Genomic DNA, 19,333 nt, shown 5'->3' on the forward strand with positions numbered 1-19,333 from the left:
GGGGTTTTGCCCTGGCAGCACAGCCGTACCCGCCCTAGGGTCCCTAAAGGGAAGACCCTCCAGTGCATTCCGCATGTGCATGGAGGCAACCACGAATGTCCACCAACGTGAATGCATACATACCCATCCTTTTCAAGTGTCCACCAACGAAAGGTGGGGTGCACCAACTAAGCCATTATAGCTTACATATTTCAAACGAGTGTTACCAACGTAGAGATTAATGTGCCCGGCCACCACAACTCCACAATAGGACTCGTCTATATGAGGATACCCAATTCACTAACACAAACTACTTACAGATCATACATATAGTTCAATGGCTGTAATACACATTGGTGCCCCCTTTTGAAAAAGCCTGCAAACCATCCTCGAATTTATTTTAAAAGATATTGTTTCCTTTGCTCGCCGTTTGTTATTTGACAGAGAAAAAAGTCTACCAAGCGAGTTGATTCAGCCCACAGATGGTCCAGAATTCTTGCGGCATTTGAGTTGGATGCACTGCCGACTTTGGTGCCAATAATCAGAACTTCTCTTGTTGTGTCCGTCACCGTGTTTCTATCTCCCTCCGATGCCGCTAAATGTATTATCCAAATTCCCCACCACCCCCTACTCTGCCGACTTTTCTCTAGGCATTCCTAGATATATATATATATAACTAAAAAAGCAAAATGAACATTTTAAAAACTAAACAGATACATTTTTGTGTTCGGTTGACTATGTCGACTTGTTTTTCGACTTGTCTTTCTGCAGAACGCCACGGTTGTTCGCGTTTAGTCTCTACATGTCCGAGCCTGTCCTAGCAGCACTGGAATATTGACCGCCCCACTCAAAGACGAAATAGGAAGCGGGGTCGGCCCCTACTACTCTTTTATAGACTTTACCTTGTTTTATATTCATACCATCTCGTATTCACTGGAGTCGGGCCAGTCCGCACCACTATACCAACCCATGACGACTGGACTATACCCTAGTCAGATACTCTCTCTCGTTCAGACGGATCCAGCTTCTCAAGATCTGTATTTCAGCACAACACTACACTGTCAACGTCTAATGACTGTTAATCTAGGGGTTTTCTTGACGGGATGCAACCCATCTCGTCCCTATAAGCTGTGCACCCTAACGGCCTTAACGAGGCCACTCACGTGAACATATAGATCGGACTTTAAACTTTTAGACCTTCGTTCAAAATTTTATGTCGAAATTACTTTCTTTTTTTAATATTATTAAATAGTCCTCTCCTCTCCTCTCCTCTTTCTCTTATTTATTTTTGGACTGTCCTTCTAAAATGCTCCAAATTATATAAATGTTCGGCCAAGGAGTCAATTCTTTTTATTTGTGGCTTGTAACTTTTTATTTTTTAATTCTATTCACTTTTATTTACTAATTGCTATTTTCAAAATTCTGCCCATTTTCAACTCTACCCTACCCCCCCTCCAAAGTCAGGCCACCGATTCTATTGGAGGTCGGATTCTGGATGGGCGTGTTCGAAACCCTAGTGGTATATGAGCAAGTTAAACTAGTTATCTATCTATCTATCTATTAAACTTTGATCATGTTTATGGGTCATCACACAAGGTCTACCTTCAGTGATCCTACTGACAACCAGGGACTTGTGCTTTGCCTTTTTCGAACCCCTCCTGTAAAGACTAATTCACTCTAATCCTCACCGGGAAGAGGTTAAAATCACTTAATTATTAATTAGTGTCGACATATTTCATTCCACGATGATCAATCTCCCAATACGGAATCGTGGTCGTTTTTCACCTACCGTAATTTAATTTATTCCTCAACGGGGACGTCTCTCAAAGCGATTGGGTGCAAGAGGTATGCATGAATGAATGAATGAATGAATGTTTAACGACACCCCGGAACGAAAAATACATCGGCTATTGGGTATCAAACTATGGCATATGCAAACAGTAAGTGAGATTTGAAGGCTTCTCTGCAGTATGCTACCGAGATTAAAATCATCAATATAATGTGAAATTTGATAACAAACATGTGGAGATATTTGATGCAAGGCTGAATGCCATCCGCACATTTGGTCGTCGCAGTTTTTATCACTTTCTAACATTGATTTAATCACTTTCCAACATTGATTTAATCGACATGTTTATTAAACACATTCATATTTTGTTTTGCCATCTTCGTGTATCAAACCACCCAAAATTAAATTCGATCATGAGCATTTAAAGAAAAATCGCACTGATGCAGTTATATATTAAAAACATTTCGTGGACATTTAAGACGGATACAGTAATTACATTGCTGTTTATACGGACGTATCACGGGATGGGAATTGTGTGGCTTCTGCTACACTGTTTTCCATCAGACACAACGATTTCCATGAGATTACCTGATTTGGCATACATATTTACTGCTGAGATTTAAGCAATCATTAAAGCCCTGGAAGAGATTAAGGATTCATGTACATCCAAATATTTAATTTTAACAGACTCCCTTCCGTGTTTCTTAGCATTACAGTACAGGAAACTGGAGCACCCCTTGGTTGGGATGACGATACGAAAATTAGTTTTTATCAATTGCAAATAAGGATAGTATAGTTGACTTCGTCCACATTTTGTTGGAGTGTCATTATCTGAAGCCGATGAAGATATATTTTGTAACAGAAATGTGGTATAATCTTAAATTCCACCAAGATTTAAATTTATTAAAAAAAAGAAGAAACAAGATGTTTGTAGGGCCTACAGAATTGTAAAATATACTTTACCTTGACATTTGCATTGTATTTTATTTTGCTCTGCATAATTATATAATTTTGTATTTTGAATGTAAATAATCATATTAATATACTTACCTTTGACACTGTTAGCCAATGTGTTTTCTTTACTTGGATGTCGTTAAACATTAAATAAAACATTTAGATCCTAACACATGTGGGAAGGAGATCAAGACAAGCATTTCCTTCAAAAGAAGACCACTTTAGTGGTAATAATTGTGGGAAATAAAACATTTAGATCCTAACACATGTGGGAGGGAGATCAAGACAAGCATTTCCTTCAAAAGAAGACCACTTTAGTGGTAATAATTGTTGGAAATAAAACATTTAGATCCTAACACATGTGGGAGGGAGATCAAGACAAGCATTTCCTTCAAAAGAAGACCACTTTAGTGGTAATAATTGTGGGAAATAAAACATTTAGATCCTAACACATGTGGGAGGGAGATCAAGACAAGCATTTCCTTCAAAAGAAGACCACTTTAGTGGTAATAATTGTGGGAATAAAAACATTTAGATCCTAACACATGTGGAAGGGAGATCAAGACAAGCATTTCCTTCAAAAGACCACTTTAGTGGTAATAATTGTGAGAAATAAAACATTTAGATCCTAACACATGTGGAAGGGAGATCAAGACAAGCATTTCCTTCAAAAGAAGACCACTTTAGTGGTAATAATTGTGAGAAATAAAACAAGTTTGTTTTGTTTAACCACACCACTAGAGCACATTGATTTTTTTAAACATTTGTTAATTTTGACATATAGTCTTAGAGAGGAAACCCGCTACATTTTTCGATTAGTAGCAAGGAATCTTTTACATACCCCTGACTTTAATATATCAGTCGTGGTGCACTGGCTGGAACGAGAAATAGCCCAAAGGGTCCTCCAACGGGGATCAATTCCAAATCGACCGTGCATCAAGCGAGCACTGTACCACTGGGCTACTTCCCGCCCCTTGTGGGAAACACAATAATTTCAGTTAGTGGGGAAACCCGTACAGAGGACTATAGACGGGCGGCTGGATATCTCGCATTAATATAGTGAATAATCTTCATTTTCATTGTTTAGTTTTGTATTTACCACAGCCGATGTATGTTTTGTGCTGGGGTGTCGTTAAACATTCATTCATTCATTCATTCATTTTCACCGAATCGCAAGGTGAGTCTTGTCCTGTAGATATTAGATTTGATTAACAAAATTAAACCCTCCTTTAAAACCAACCAGAAACAGACACATCTGCCCGAAGTTCAGCCAGCCGTGAAAAATGTCGCTAACGTTTGCAACCTATTTGACTGGTTTCTGGAATGGTAATTTGGTTTAACGTGTAGCGTAAAAAACTACATGCGGTTCACTGAATTTGCCCCTGGTCAGAATGAATGAATGTTTAACGACACCCAAGCGCAAAAAATACATCGGCTATTGGGTGCAAACTATGGTAAATGCAAAACTTAAGTGATGATCAACATCAATATAAAAAAGATCAAGAATTAAAACCTCTGGTCAGAATCCCATATTTGGAATTAATATTAATTGGCAATTTTTGACACTGAAGAGAAAGTGTTTTCTAGTCGATGACTGACACTATAATGACTATGGCATAGAAATTCGTTAGACTTTAAGTTCACATGCCATAGAAATTCACCAGACTGCATTCACGTTCCAGATATTTTCTAGACTGTACATTCAGATGACAAGAGTTCACTTTACTGTATATTGGTATAACAAAAAATAAATAAAAAAAAATCACTAGACTGAACATTGATAAGATGCAGTTCATATAAACTACATTCGTACGAGATTCAAATTCACTTGAATGATGTGTCAATGTAATGGGATGAAATCAGTACCTCCCTTCGTAGACAGCAAGACGTTGAAGATTTGTTGGTTGGTTCGTTGGGTATAAACTATTCACTGCTATATCATCGGAAACACTTGCGGAGTGGTTTGAGCTGTGGTCTTCTTTTGTTGTTTGGACGTTTTGTTGAACAATTACACATTAGAAGGGGAGGTAACCAACTCAGTGTCTTTATATTTTAGAGTGGTAAAGCGCTCGCTCGATGCACGGTCGTCGGTGTGCCCATTGGGCTATTTCTCATTCCAGCCAGTGCACCACGACTGGTATATCAAAGGCCGTGGTATGTACTACCCTGTCTGTGGAATGGTGCATATAAAAGATCCCTTGCTGCTAATCAAAAAGAGTACCCCATGAAGTGGCGACAGCGGGTTTCCTCTCTCTATATCTGTGTGATCCTTAACCGTAAATAAAATGTGTTGAGTGCGTCGTTAACTAAAACATTTATTTTTTTCTTTATATTTTAGAGCAGGGCGGGACGTAGCCCAGTCGTAAAGCACTCGCTTGCTGCGCGGTCGGTTTGGGATCGATCCCCGTCGGTGGGCCCATTGAGCTATTTCTCGTTCCAGGCAGTACACCACGACTGGTATATTAAAGGCCGTGGCATGTGCTATCGTGTCTGGGATTGTGCACATAAAAGAAACTTGCTGCATTAGATTAAATGTAGCGGGCTTCCTCTGGTGACTACGAGTCACAATTACCAAATGTTTGACATCCAATAGCCGATGAGTAATTAATCAATGTGCTCCAGTGGTGTCGTTAAACAAAACAAACGTCTTCTTATATTTGAGAACACCTTCGTCACCTATAGCAGATGTAACCCCGAGCGGGACCTTACACGTGTTCCTCCCTGGAATAATCATGAAAATGAGATTAGCTTGTGCGACTTCAATGTTTGCTTATTCTACGGTAACAGTTTCACGTATTTTTAAAATTCTTCATTTCTAACTTAGGCAGTGTCATTTAATAACGTCATTCGTTGTTCTGTTTTCCATCTACTACTCCTTGTCAAGGAAACGCCAGTAACAACAATATGATATTAAATACTTTGACATATATTTTATATGATGGGTACCCACCTCTACCAGGGTTTCTGCCACTACTTTCACTATAATCTTGGAAATTAATGGACACATGTTTATTAAAAAAGGTCTTTACAAAGATTATAGTTAGACAACTGCTGTTTAAAATGTGTCCTACTACATGCAATGCGGTATCCAATTTCAAAAGATTCCCAACCCATAACCGCCTAGTAGGGACACTAATGATCGGGTGGTGGTGGTGGTGGTGGTGGTGGTGTGTGTGTGTGTGTGTTAAAGTACGTACCATCCAAATATTTTCTGGCAGAAGCCCATCTACATCCCGGTCTATGGGCGGGCAGGTCATCATTTTTTTTTTAATGAAGGAAGGAAATGTTTTATTTAACGACGCACTCAACATATTTTATTTTCGGTTATATGGCGTCGGACATAGGATAAGGACCACACAGATATGGAGAGAGAAAACCCGCTGTCGCCACTTCATGGGCTACTCTTTCCGATTAGCAGCAAGGGTATATGCAACATCCCACACATAGGATAGTACATACCACAGCCTGTCTTACACCAGTCGTAGAGCACTGGCTGGAACAGACGGGTTTTTCTTAAGGATGTGATACCAAAATATACCTACATGTTTGCATCTAATCTTACTTTACACACACACACACACCAATAATATATACAACACACATCTTGATGAGGATATCCATTCAGATACAATGTTTCACTATTTGACGTATAATGTTTGACTGGTATATGGGTGTGGGCTATTCGGCCAACAGGCTATGTTGCTATACATCGTTACATTAACGTCTCAAGTCAGTAAACCATTTCCGTCTTATAGAATTAAAGAAACATTTCTCTACGATTTTCAGGCGACAGTTAGCCAGGAAACCAGTGACGTGTTCCTTACACCGAGACACTGTAATGACACTTAACAGTTGTGCAAGAACAACAATATCCGCACACGCCAGCAGCTGACCGTATTGGCAGAACACCGCTTAGTCCACGTCTGTCGATAACACCGAATTTCCTTCTAGTCAATCTGTCGTAGTAAACTATTCACTAATCATTCGTTCAACTATGGAGGGGAAGTTACAAGACAGGAATTAACACACATACAGAAAGAAATGTTTTATTTAACAACGCACTCAACACATTGTATTTACGGTTATATGGCGTCAGACATATGGTTAAGGACCACACAGATATTGACAGAGGAAACCCGCTGTCGGATCTTTTATATGCACCACCCCATATACAGGATAGTACATACCACGGCCTTTGATATACCAGTCGTGGTGCACTGGCTGGAACGAGAAATAGCCCAATGGGCTCACCGACAGGGATCGATCCGACACCGACCGTGCATCGAGCGAGCGCTGTACCACTGGGCTACGTCTCGCAGAGAGAGAGAGAGAGAGAGAGAGAGAGAGAGAGAGAGAGAGAGAGAGAGAGAGAGAGAGAGAGAGAGAGAGAGAGAGAGAGAGAGATGAAAACGCAAGCACGCAAACACCCCCATTGGTAGTGTGTACAGTAGCATAAAACTAAAGTTAGCAATGATTTAAAGTGACAGACATTAGTGTTTAAACACAACAGCATGTATTTCACAATTATAACAATTTGTCATACTTGAAATCAGATATTACTTGAATTTTATTGTCTAGATTATCCATTTTCTTACATCCGAAGTGTTTCTGATCATCCTGGTGTTTCTATTACTACGAAATGGATGTTTCCTATTTTTAAAATGCACATACGCTCGTCTCCTGTTTAAGGGTATTTCACTGTTTCAACATCACAGACTGTTGTCCAAATGAGTTACAGGTTTGTAGATTATCCAAACTTAATGCTATTTTCTCTGGTTGAAACTAGGGTTAAGCTTTCCATATGGCTACTTCCAGATACAATGTTCGTGTTTTATATACTATATTACGTATTTATGCAATATATTACATTATAATAATTAATGAATTTATGAAACATGTATTAAGCAGACACTTAGACATGCCAATACACCACATGATTTGAATGTTTAATTTGTTTCGATATCAGTTGAGCCAATGGTTAGAGCTGATACTACATCATTTGATATCAGTGGGGTATCATGAGATATAGCGGGTACTACTTGTTTTGATACCAGTCACGGTTCACGGCTGGAGCATGTTCTACTTGTTTTGATATCAGTCAGGTATCTTAGATACAGAGAGTACAAGTAATGTCATTAGTAATGTTGATGATGACCACAACACCAGACTTGAGGAGCCCCCAATGATGGACACAAATGGATCGCCTGCTACTTCTGCTTTTATTACCAATCATGACCAATCGATCAACCGTGCTGCATCAACAGTTACTGATTGCGATCGCCAAGCAGAATCTGTTACTGACGATGTAGTTGGAAAAATCAAGGTTAGTGTAACAATTTGATAAAATAAATTACAATATGATTACGTAAATGGTCTGGATAAACTTGGTAAGTTTATTGTCATTAATGGTTTGAAGAGAAAAGTGGGAAAACTGATTTCATCCCATAACATTAAATTGCTAAAATTATGCCTAAATTATTAACTGTATGTGGCATACTTTGTGTGACATGTTCAAAACATTTAATTATTTATTTGTTTACATTTTCAGTTGCTAGGTTTTACCAGATGAAATCTGATCTGCATTCAACCTTGAAACAACAAAAAATTAGCAGTTATTATTTTAGACAATTTCATGTGTTAAAATTGCAAAGTTTGATAAAAGTGTTGTGCTTATGCTTTGCTGGGAGTAGATGTGTCTGCTTTAAACTCATCCCATACAAAATATGAAACATGGATAAGACATTCCCTTTAGGTATGTTGCAACCACATGAGTGCATGAACTGTAATGTTTTATTTGATAGAAAACGGCGTCGGAATGAGCAGGACAGACAACAATACCACAAGGAAAAGTATGTTCTCCTGGAGCCTTCCAAGGATACCTGCCGAAAATCCTGTGTCACTAAAATAACAGAGGAGCAACGCCATACTATCAATGATGTATTTTGGTATCTTGACTTTGGTGAACGTAGATTCTGGTTTGATGCACATATTCTGATTCACTCGGTCAAAAGACGCAAAATAGCACAAGACCAGTATTCTCGCACCCATATACTGACATATCTGTTACCTGTGGGCGTTTCCAAAATATCCGTATGCAAACATATGTGTCTTCGTACTCTGGGTCTAAATACTGATGGCAGAGTGACAGAGTTTGTCAGGAAAAAGCTGAAAGTCCCAACAACATCCTTAAGAAACCTACCGATAAACGGGGGAAGGCTGCCTCCAAAACAAGAAGGAGCAGGAGCATATTGAAAGTTTTCACCCTCAAATAAGTCACTACAATCTTCAGTACTCCCCTAATCGTAGGTATTTAGACGATGATCACACTATCATTGCCATATGGAAAGATTACAGAGAACAAGTTAGTGATGTAAGCTATCCTGTTTATCGCCGAGTGTTAGAAACGATGAACATTGGCTTTGGGCGTCTATCTCAGGATGAATGTGATGTGTGTACTAGACACAAATCGCACTTGGCATCCTCAGAAGATGGCCATGATGAAGCAACGTGTGTGGTGTGTGAGGATTCCCAAAAACACAGAGCCAGATACATCAATGCCAGGATAAAATATCAGGACGATGTTAACTCTAACCATCACAACCAATGTTTGTTCACCGCTGACATGCAAAAAGTAATTTTATTGCCAAAGAAATCTTTTTGGTTTCACGTTTAGTTGTTTTAATGAAACATTTGCCTCTTTGAAGGAAGATGTAGATTTTATTGTCTGTTGGCATGAAGGGATAGCGGGAGGGTTTGCGACACATTTTGCACCTGCCTACATAAAGTGTATTAACTTATCAGGGAAAGGCACAGTAGTTTTCTGGGCAGATAATTGTTCTGGGCAAAACAAAAATTGGACTCTGTTTTCTGCTCTTGTCTGGTGTACAAATCAGGAATGGGGTCCAAAGAAAATCACTGAGGTACCTTGAAAGGGGACATACCTTAATGCGAACAGATAGCATGCATGGTAACATTGGATCACAAATGAAAAAGTGTAAAAAATTCACACTTTCGACGATTTTGTCGAATTGTGCCAAAACGAGAGCCAAAAAATTAAAACTGTGGTAATGCATCATAGTGATTTTTATGCAATGGAAGATGGACACATGTCACGACAAGGTAACGTTACCATATTTGACTGACCTGTGTGAGGTTCACTTTGTTAAGGGTTCAAGATCAATGTGGTGCAAACACTCCTTCGATGATGATCCAACTGAAGTTGACGTTTTGAGACCAAAATTTAACATTGAAACTCGTCCAGACAATTTGCATGGACCTCGTGGAATTTCCACAACCAAAAAAGCAGAAGATCCTACAGCTCATTCAATCATTTCCTGGACCGAAAAAGACGTTCTGGCTAGATATGCCTGTGAATGACGTGAGCAATGATCTGGTTAAAACATTCCAGTGAAACCGTAGTCAGATGACTGATGTAGCCTTATGACAGTTTTTCAAAGCAAAAAACATTGAATTTGTTTTATTATTCTGATAGTAAAAACTTCGTTTGATTTTCGCAAAAGAAGCATTTTTAAGTTTCATTATGGCGAAAAACATTTAAAGTTTGGTTTATTATTGTATTGGTCCCAAAGTGATCTAACACATCATTTTATAAGTTTGTTGATGACTTTAGGAAGTTATTCCAGTCATTTTACTTCCTCATTTATGTAGGAACATTATTTCTTGTTTTCGTCTCCTTTTTTGGCCGTGTATGACTTTAACTGATTAAATTGACTGTAGATATGCTAGGTTTTTGTTGTTGCAAAGTTTAATTAATACGTACTAGAAGACTTAATCTGGAATGACCTAGTAAGTGCAAATGTAAACAAATAAAAAATGGAAAATTTGTTTTAATATGTATTACGTAAAGTATGCCCCTAACATTCAGTAATCATGGCTTGGTATCGGCAATTTCACAATTATGGAGCTTAATCCAAGGATTGATCATTTTTGTTAAATTTTCTAAAAATTATTCAAATGTGCCTTACTAGGTTTTTCCAAACCAGGGCTTGAAATCAGTCTGGTATATTATATATACAGGGTACTACTTGTTTTGATATCAGTCAGGGTTCAAGGTTGGAGCAGGCACTACTTGCTTTGATATCAGTCGGGTATGTTATATATACCGGGTACTACTTGTTTTGATATCAGTCAGGTAGCATAGATATAGCGGATACTCCTTGTTTTGGTATCAGTCAGAGATCATAGATATAACGGATACTACTTGTTTTGATATCAGTCAGGGGTCGTAGACATAGTGGATACTACTTGTTTTGATATCAGTCAGGGACCATAGATGGAGCATATACTACGTGTTTTGATATCAGTCAGGGACCATAGATGGAGCATATACTACGTGTTTTGATATCAGTGGGGTATCATACTATAATAGATATAGCGGGTACTACTTGTTTTAATATCAGTCAGGTAGCATAGATATAGCGGATACTCCTTGTTTTGGTATCAGTCAGAGATCATAGATATAACGGATACTACTTGTTTTGATATTAGTCAGGGGTCGTAGACATAGTGGATTCTACTTGTTTTGATATCAGTCAGGGACCATAGATGGAGCATATACTACGTGTTTTGATATCAGTCAGGGACCATAGATGGAGCATATACTACGTGTTTTGATATCAGTGGGGTATCATACTATAATAGATATAGCGGGTACTACTTGTTTTAATATCAGTCAGGTTTCATGGTTGGAGCTGGTACTAAATATACGGCTTTACTTCCCCAATCCTGCTGTATATTTCTCATCTATATAATTATCCCAGTAACTCATATCACTTCCCTGGTGCAATGTCGCTTGTTCAGTTGGAAATGGGTTCTTTCAGTACTCTATTTGTGGCTGAAAGGATGTACTGGTTATCTTCGTGGTGATTGTCTCAGTAATTACCCAGCTAGTAGCCAATCACTGTATGACTTACCACGTCAGATATGGACTAATCCTCGGCTGCCAGCGATCATAAAATGTCATGTGTCTAGCTTATAGTCCGTCCCACGGGTAATTCCTTATTTCATGCTATGAAATTTACTATATGTTATTTATTTCTGAGCCGATTGTTATTTAAATTGGTCACAAAGATAGTACGTTCTTGTTCTTGTTCTTTCCAAAATACTTTTGTTTTTCTTCTTACGTCAAACCAAACTGAAATTATTTACAAAACACTTTTTTGTAGGTGATGGGACAGATTATGGTTTGAAATAATGTATTTAGGCTATGTTTGGACAATTAACGACTGAAGTTTGTATTTTGATTTCCAAATATTCGCTTCTTTGTTATTTATTTATTTTTATTTTTGTTCAAAGTTAACGAAACGTGTATTAATTCTAGTAACGTTAGACATCGATAAGGAAAGCTGAGAGATTGTTCTATTTGTGTTCCGTACGAGTGGAAAATGTTACAGTAATTACCACTTTATCACTTACAATGTCAGAAGTCAGCTGTGGTGGCAGTACTCACGATGGGTGCCACTGGTGAGGCAGGATACGCTCATCTTATGCGAACACCTAATATCATCACTGATTTGACAGTGAATCATGAGTGCATGTCACCACACCTGTATTTTTGAAAAGTAACAATAATTTAAGTCATTTTGAAACACACGTGGGTTTGCTGCAGCATGCCGTAGTGTATCGACAACGTCCCTAATTTTAATCAAGCTTTTAATTCCGTGACGTTTGTTTTCTTGTTCAACATACAATTTGTTGTCGCCAGCTTGCCGTTCATTTGTGAGGTATTTCTTCACAATTCGGATGCATATTCATTAACCCGACTTTTGATAGAGAAGTGGACATAAATGTGAGTGTGTTGTAAAAAAATAGTTTCATCTGGGCAAAACATGTATGCAATTTTATTTCATCTAATACCACTTTGTCAAGTAGCCGTGTGCTTGAAACATGTATGGGGTATCTGTAAAAAAAGTTACTCGAATTTTGTGCAGAACTACCCGTTATCTCAGAAATGAGCAGCTTGACCCCCTTGACCTGGTCGTCTTAAAGGGACATTCCCAAGTTTGCTACATTGTAAGATGTTCCCGACTAATAAAATATTTCTACGATTAAACTTACATATTAATTATATTTTCTGGTTTAGAATATCAGTGTCTGTATATTCAATGTGTATCTGGTCATCTCAATATTTGCAAGGAGCCCAAACTGGATTTTGTCTTCAGATCAGATACACGTTTAATATACAACCACTAATATATTATGCAAAAAATATATTTGATATATAATTACAATCGTTAAAATGTCTCTGTTCATCGAAAGCATCTTAAAGATTGCAGCAAACTCAGGAATGTCCCTTTAATATTTGCAAGAAGCCCAAACTGGATTTTGCCTTCAAATAATGTTTTTAGGAAATAAAATGAAATTTGAATATTTGAACGATCAAAAACACGTTTAATATACAGCCACTAATATTTTATGCAGACACATATTTGATATGTACTTACACTCGTTAAAAAGTATCTGTTAGTCGGTAACATCTTTAAAATTGCAGCAAACTCAGGAATGAGTAGTAAGGAGGCCTACCTGGGGTCATGACCTACTTTCCGTGACCTTGACCTTAATGACGTCACGGCCCTGACCTTGAACTTGATGACGTCACGGCCTTATCACGTGACCTCGTCCTACTGACCCGGCCCTGACCTACTGTGCCGTGTGCAAAGTCCTACTGACCCGACCATGACCTACTTAGAATGCCCCCGACCTACTTAGACTGGCACGAAGAGTATAAAAAGGATAGATATGGTTTAATTGTCATTCGCTTTCCGAAAATGATCAGATCTACGTTCAATCCAGAGATGGCCTGTTCCACAAGTGATGAAGCGAGATGTCTACGTGGTGGCCAAGTTATGGAAAGGGGACACTGCTATTCAATTAAGGAAATTTGACAGTGACAAGGGGAAAACTTTTCTCACCAAGCGAGGTATTGTTCTTAGTCTTAAGCAGTGGATCGAACTGTGTGGATGTAAAAGGCAAATTGACGAAACAATTTCAGCATTAAACCAGGGGAAAGACGAAAAATGGTTCAGACACCTTGGTGCCAACGTCCATGTCAGCGTCGACAAGAACTTTGCTGGGGTGGACCTGCGTCAGTGGTGGTGGTGTGATGAAACGAAATCTGTGAAACCTTCGAAGAAGGGAATATTCCTTTCTCTACAACAATGGGAGAAACTGAAAGGCTGTTTCACAGTCATGTGTGACTTTGTACCAGAGCTGAACTCAATTGTGCCCTGCGCCATGCAAGACGACCATCAAAACCAGATGGGATTTCTTCAGTGTAACTTCTGCAACCCTAACGAGTGTCACCAGTGGTGAACGAGTTTTGTTTTGGATGAACATTTGCTTTGTGACTGTGCTAGAGAACAGACGTGTTTTATGATTCTGACATTCTTGTGTCTTGTTGCACTCTATCTGGAACGAAGAAGATGGCATCGGGATATTCGAGCAGTATTAGTAGCAGCAGCAGTAGCGACAAGGACGACATCTTGGTCTGCAAATGTTCAGAAAGACGTACAATCAAATGTAAAAGAGTGGCTACCAAACCAGAAGAACATTTCATGGATCAAACGGTGCTGCCTGTGACAATATGGATGAAAATGAAGATGGTGAAATCAAAGAACCCATGGATCAAACAGATGCCGCTCGAGAATATAAAACAGACGCTGCCTGGGATGAAGAAGACTGCTGTTCGAGACGTTACCTGTTCTGCCATCGTCCCGAAATGCGCCACGTCTACACGAGGATGCAGACATTTGGGTGGTGGCCAATACAGTTACGGCAGAAACCGAGGGAGCTCGACAAGGCCGGTTTCTTCTACACAGGGGATCATGATGCCGTCGTCTGTTACTGTTGTGGACTACGCGCCTACCGATGGCAGAGAATGGACGATCCTGTGATGGAACATTACAGACTCTCTCCAAGATGTCCCCATGTGAATAACGTGTTCAGACATTAACTGTTTCAAACACGTGTGAGACATTGAATGTTTTTTGTCATAACTATGTTTTGTCATATATTTTATGTACTACATTTTTGTTGTTTAGTAATAAAATTTTGTGTTGTATCCTTCCGTTATTTATAAATAGCATGACTTTGTTACATGTATGTCAGTTGAGAACGATGTCTCGGTGGGAAAGGTACCTAGAGTCTATTTACTACGATGTAAAACATCCTGGGAGTTATGCAGGTCCTAGTAAACTGTATCAAGCTGTTAAAGCAGAGGGTAAATTTAAAATTCCTCTGACACATATTAAATCATGGTTGAAAGGTCAAGAGACCTATACCATGACACATCAAGTGAGGCGAAAGTTTCCACGTAATACCTATGTTGTGGAAGGGTTAGACAGTCACTGGCAATCCGATCTGATGGATATGGTCAGTTTGGCTAAATACAGTGACGGGGTGAGATACCTCATGATGATCATTGACCTGTTCTCCAGGTACTTGTGGGTGCTACCACTCAAGTCGAAAACGGGGAACAACGTGGTAGAGACTTTGACAGAATTCTGGAAATCAGAGTCCAGAAAACCCAAACTGTTTCAGTCCGATTCAGGGTCAGAATACAAGAACCATAAGGTCAAAGCATTGCTGAAATCATATGGCATAACGCAGCTGTTAGCTCTAAATGAAATCAAAGCAAGTTATGCCAAACGGGTCATTAAAACCATCAATATACGTCTCTATCGCTACATGTTAAAAAACTTTACTTACAAGTACATGGATGTCCTAGAGAAGGTCGTCTATAGCTATAACCACACCAAGCATCGAATGTTAGGTCAAACACCAGCCAGTGTCAACCAAACGAACGAAGAAGAGGTCCGTCTGTCTCAGTACCTGATCAAACCTAAAAAGGCAATCCACAAAAAGATAAAGTTTACATTTAACACAGGTGACAAAGTAGGAGTCAGTCATCTTCGGGACACCTTTGATCGGGAATACCAAGAGAAATGGTCTGGCGAAATATTTACCATTGAGAAAAGGTACTGGTCTCAAGGTAAAGACTTGTACAAATTAAAGGATTGGGGTGGTGATGCCATTGAAGGAACATTCTATGCAGCTGAACTTCAAAAGGTGACTGAGAATCCTAATCAAATGTACCGTATCCAAGACATTGTGAAAAGGAGAACTCGTAACAAACAGAAAGAAGTGTTGGTCAAATGGCTTCACTGGCCTAAGAAGTACAATTCGTGGATTCAAGAAGCAGACGTTGTTCGATATCAGACAGTATAAAAGACCTCAGCACATGTTTGACTTTTCATTATCATGGAAGAAATTGTAGAGACACAACCTCTGTCAAGAAGTCATTCGGGTGATACCTGGACATTTTTTAGTAAACGTGTGGCCAAATCGGAAACAGTTTTTTTCTCTCAAATCATCATATACGTAGTGGTGATTACGTGTATCATCAACTTATCTCTCGATCGAGGTAATTCTAACTTGTGGACAGCACTACTCAGCAGTAGTTTGGGTTATTTGCTGCCAAATCCCAAGATCAAAACAAATAAGCACCATGGATAAGTACATTACCATTCGAAGTACAGACTTTCCCGACAACACACACTGGTCTTTTAGAGTCAATCTATATGACAGACTACATCTCGGAAAAAAGTGGGTGGTAGCAGCCACCGAAATCACCATTCAGAACTGGGAAGTTTCGAGAAAATCAGACAGCCATGACATTTACGTGTGTTCCAACATCTGCTACAGCTCACACGTTGGAGAAAGAAAGGAGCCCTTGCTGAGACGCATCTGTTTGATGGGGAATAAAAAGGAAAGATCTTTTGTGTTTCCAAATTATCATTACGTACCCCTGAGACTGGAAGATGTGCAGATCGTGGACATCTATATACAGGACGCAGATGGCAATCCAGCCTCATTTATCACGGGGCCAGTGATGTTTGGTTTTGAAACATGACTGAATAAGTTCTAAAACATTACAATTATTTAAAACTGATGACGAATATTCACGATTACCATATGGCTCTGAGTTTACTGAATGATATGAATGCAGAACAAATGTTGGCCTTGGTGGAGATCGTTCAAGGGTTGCTGGACGGACGTATTCACGTCTGAGCAGGACAGAAACGTCGATTTTTATAGTCTAACAATGAATATCTGAACATCTGAAAATGCTGGGTGGCCTTATGGTTAGACAGTGCTAACCATGGAGAATTCTTTGACAGTTTTGGAAAGCGTCCAGAATATTACCAGAGACAATTTCGAGCCTTTCTGCAGAGAAACAGTGTATGCACCTACTACAACGACAGGGTGCTTCAAGACGCCAACAGCAACTCGTGTGGACTTTTTGCTTTGTTTTGCATTGCTATGAAATCGACGGGATCCTGGCTCAAAGACATTCAAAATTATTTTTGTTCTGATACTATCGTGTATCAGTTTGCCGTAACATATTTTAATCATTGTACATTATAGTTTTTGCCCTTAAGGCCTCTCGATGTAACCCAATGTGTGTGTCCATTGCATGTGTAGTTGTCTCTAGAGAGACCAGACATTGTAATTAGAAATACAAATCAGAAAAGTTCGATAGCCCACACAAGTCCCACTCGAATCGATGGACGGTTGGGAGGTATGGCACCGTGTTCTGTTTTTACTACAACACAACATCAACATAACAAGTAATACATTTTTCAAATCATTTATTTGCTCCCGTTTCAAACCAGTGGAGATAAGGGCTAAGGAGCAGACCTCTATTCCACTTTACAATGATTTCCATTCAAATTGTTTTTTCTTTCGTTGTGGTATTCCTGGTGGCCGCTTCTCTCTCTGTATGGCTGGTTCCATCTTTATTGATTTCTCTGGGTTCAGCATCATCTTTGGGTCCATTGTCTTCTTTTTCACATCAGCTATGGGTTTGGATACAATGGGAGGTGTTTGCCCTTTTCCATCTTGACCCTCTTCATGTCGTGGGACATCCATTACTGGTCTTTTTAATAGTCGTATATATTTTTCTTCAGGCACCAGAATGTTTTTTGTCACGTGTTGCATTATACTGTCTTTAACAAGGGTGCTATACTCTGTAGCACGAGTACGATGATATCAGCTCTTAGCACTTGTTTCTTCTTCTTGACAGAAACCGTCTTGTCACCCAACACACGTAATACTTTTTTGTGTTTCTTCAACTTTTCAAATGACTGTTTGGAGAGTGGAACATCACTGTGCAATATATTGGCAATAATGAAGGTTTTCAACTGATCCTTGGTTATATGTTTTAACAGCAGACTTTTCTGTTTTGTCGATTTACCAGACATATCCACCACCAAATAGTTAAAAGGGATCTTCATGGCATCTCTGTACGCTTCTACCAAAACACCCGCATGTGCTGGAAACAACTGACGACCCAACGTCATGATCTGTGATGTATCTCTCACATTTTTAAACAGAACGAGATACCAGGTGTTGAGAGCAATGGTTCTTGCAGACTTTCCCTGTCCATACAGGTTTTGGGTAATAAATACGACGCTCAATCTTCTGTGATGACATCCTTGAGTAAACAACAGCTCTATGTCTTTGTGCTCTAGTACGTGATTCATCAAGTCATCCAAGATGATAAGTCCATGTTGTCCATCGGCAAACTCTTCTATTTCTGTCTGCGTGGGTAATCCCGAATGAAACATAAGGTTAGGTATAGTCTTTTCCATCTCGTCGTAAAGTAGTTGGTACACACCATAACAATTCATAGTTTTCTTTGGAGGGTCTTTGACGTACATGCCATTCAGGTTCTTCAGGAGTCTGTACACCCACTGAGTCTTTCCAGCACCCGTTGGGCCTGATACACACATGCTCGGGCAAGGTTCGAATGGTGCCAAACTCTGTGTTTCCCACCAAGGACGTGTGGGATCCACCACTGCTTCTGGACTCAACGAAATGGCACTTTTAGGTAATGTGGGTTTCACTGCTTCAAATGTCTCCTTTGTCAACCATGATACTCTGTCTTTCAAACTGTGTACTTGAGACAGATGGTTAGGAAGTCTCAATAAATTCTTGGCCTGACATCCTGGAAATGGACAATCTTTTCTGACATGACCCATAGCAACAAATGTATCTATTAAACTAAACTACTTTGCAAATCACAACTATTTTTATAGTGTGGCCCTGATGTGGCCCTGAGAGTGGCCTTGAGAGTGGCCCTCTAACATATAAATGTGTCCTATATTTTTCTCCTGTTTGGCAGAGATATAAAAGTCCCTGTTGCCCCTTGTTCACCACGTGGAGGTCGGAGAGATTCAAACAAGATATACCAAATTTGATGTTTTTATGGAGAATGTAGTGGAGGGAAAATACCAAGTTTGATGTTTCATACCGAGTTTGATTTTGGGGAACATACCAAGTTTGATGAACTATGCCTATGGGTTTTTTTTGTTTTGTTTTTTTCTAATCCAAAACATTAGTTTGCAGCTTCCTCTTAAACACAACTTGTTTGTGTCCAAGAGGTGAGTGGAGAGTGGGATAATGCATGGAGAGTGGGATAATGCATGGAGAATTTAGATTACTTAAACACAAATTTTGAATCGCCGGCCTAAAATAACGGAGTATTGACTCCATAAATCAGAAATGTATCGGACTATTTAAGAAAAAATA

The 19,333-nt window shown here is 39.2% G+C and overlaps 1 protein-coding gene across 1 annotated transcript; it reads left to right on the forward strand.

The window, feature by feature from the left end:
* Positions 1-14,857: 14,857 nt before the first annotated feature.
* LOC121389726 lies at positions 14,858-15,967 on the forward strand. The gene has a single exon (XM_041521377.1). The coding sequence runs from the start codon at positions 14,858-14,860 to the stop codon at positions 15,965-15,967; it is 1,110 nt and encodes a 369-aa protein (XP_041377311.1).
* The last annotated feature ends 3,366 nt before the right edge of the window (positions 15,968-19,333 follow it).

Source organism: Gigantopelta aegis, chromosome 15 (assembly GCF_016097555.1).
Source record: "Gigantopelta aegis isolate Gae_Host chromosome 15, Gae_host_genome, whole genome shotgun sequence".
NCBI classification, from domain to species: Eukaryota; Metazoa; Mollusca; class Gastropoda; order Neomphalida; family Peltospiridae; genus Gigantopelta; species Gigantopelta aegis.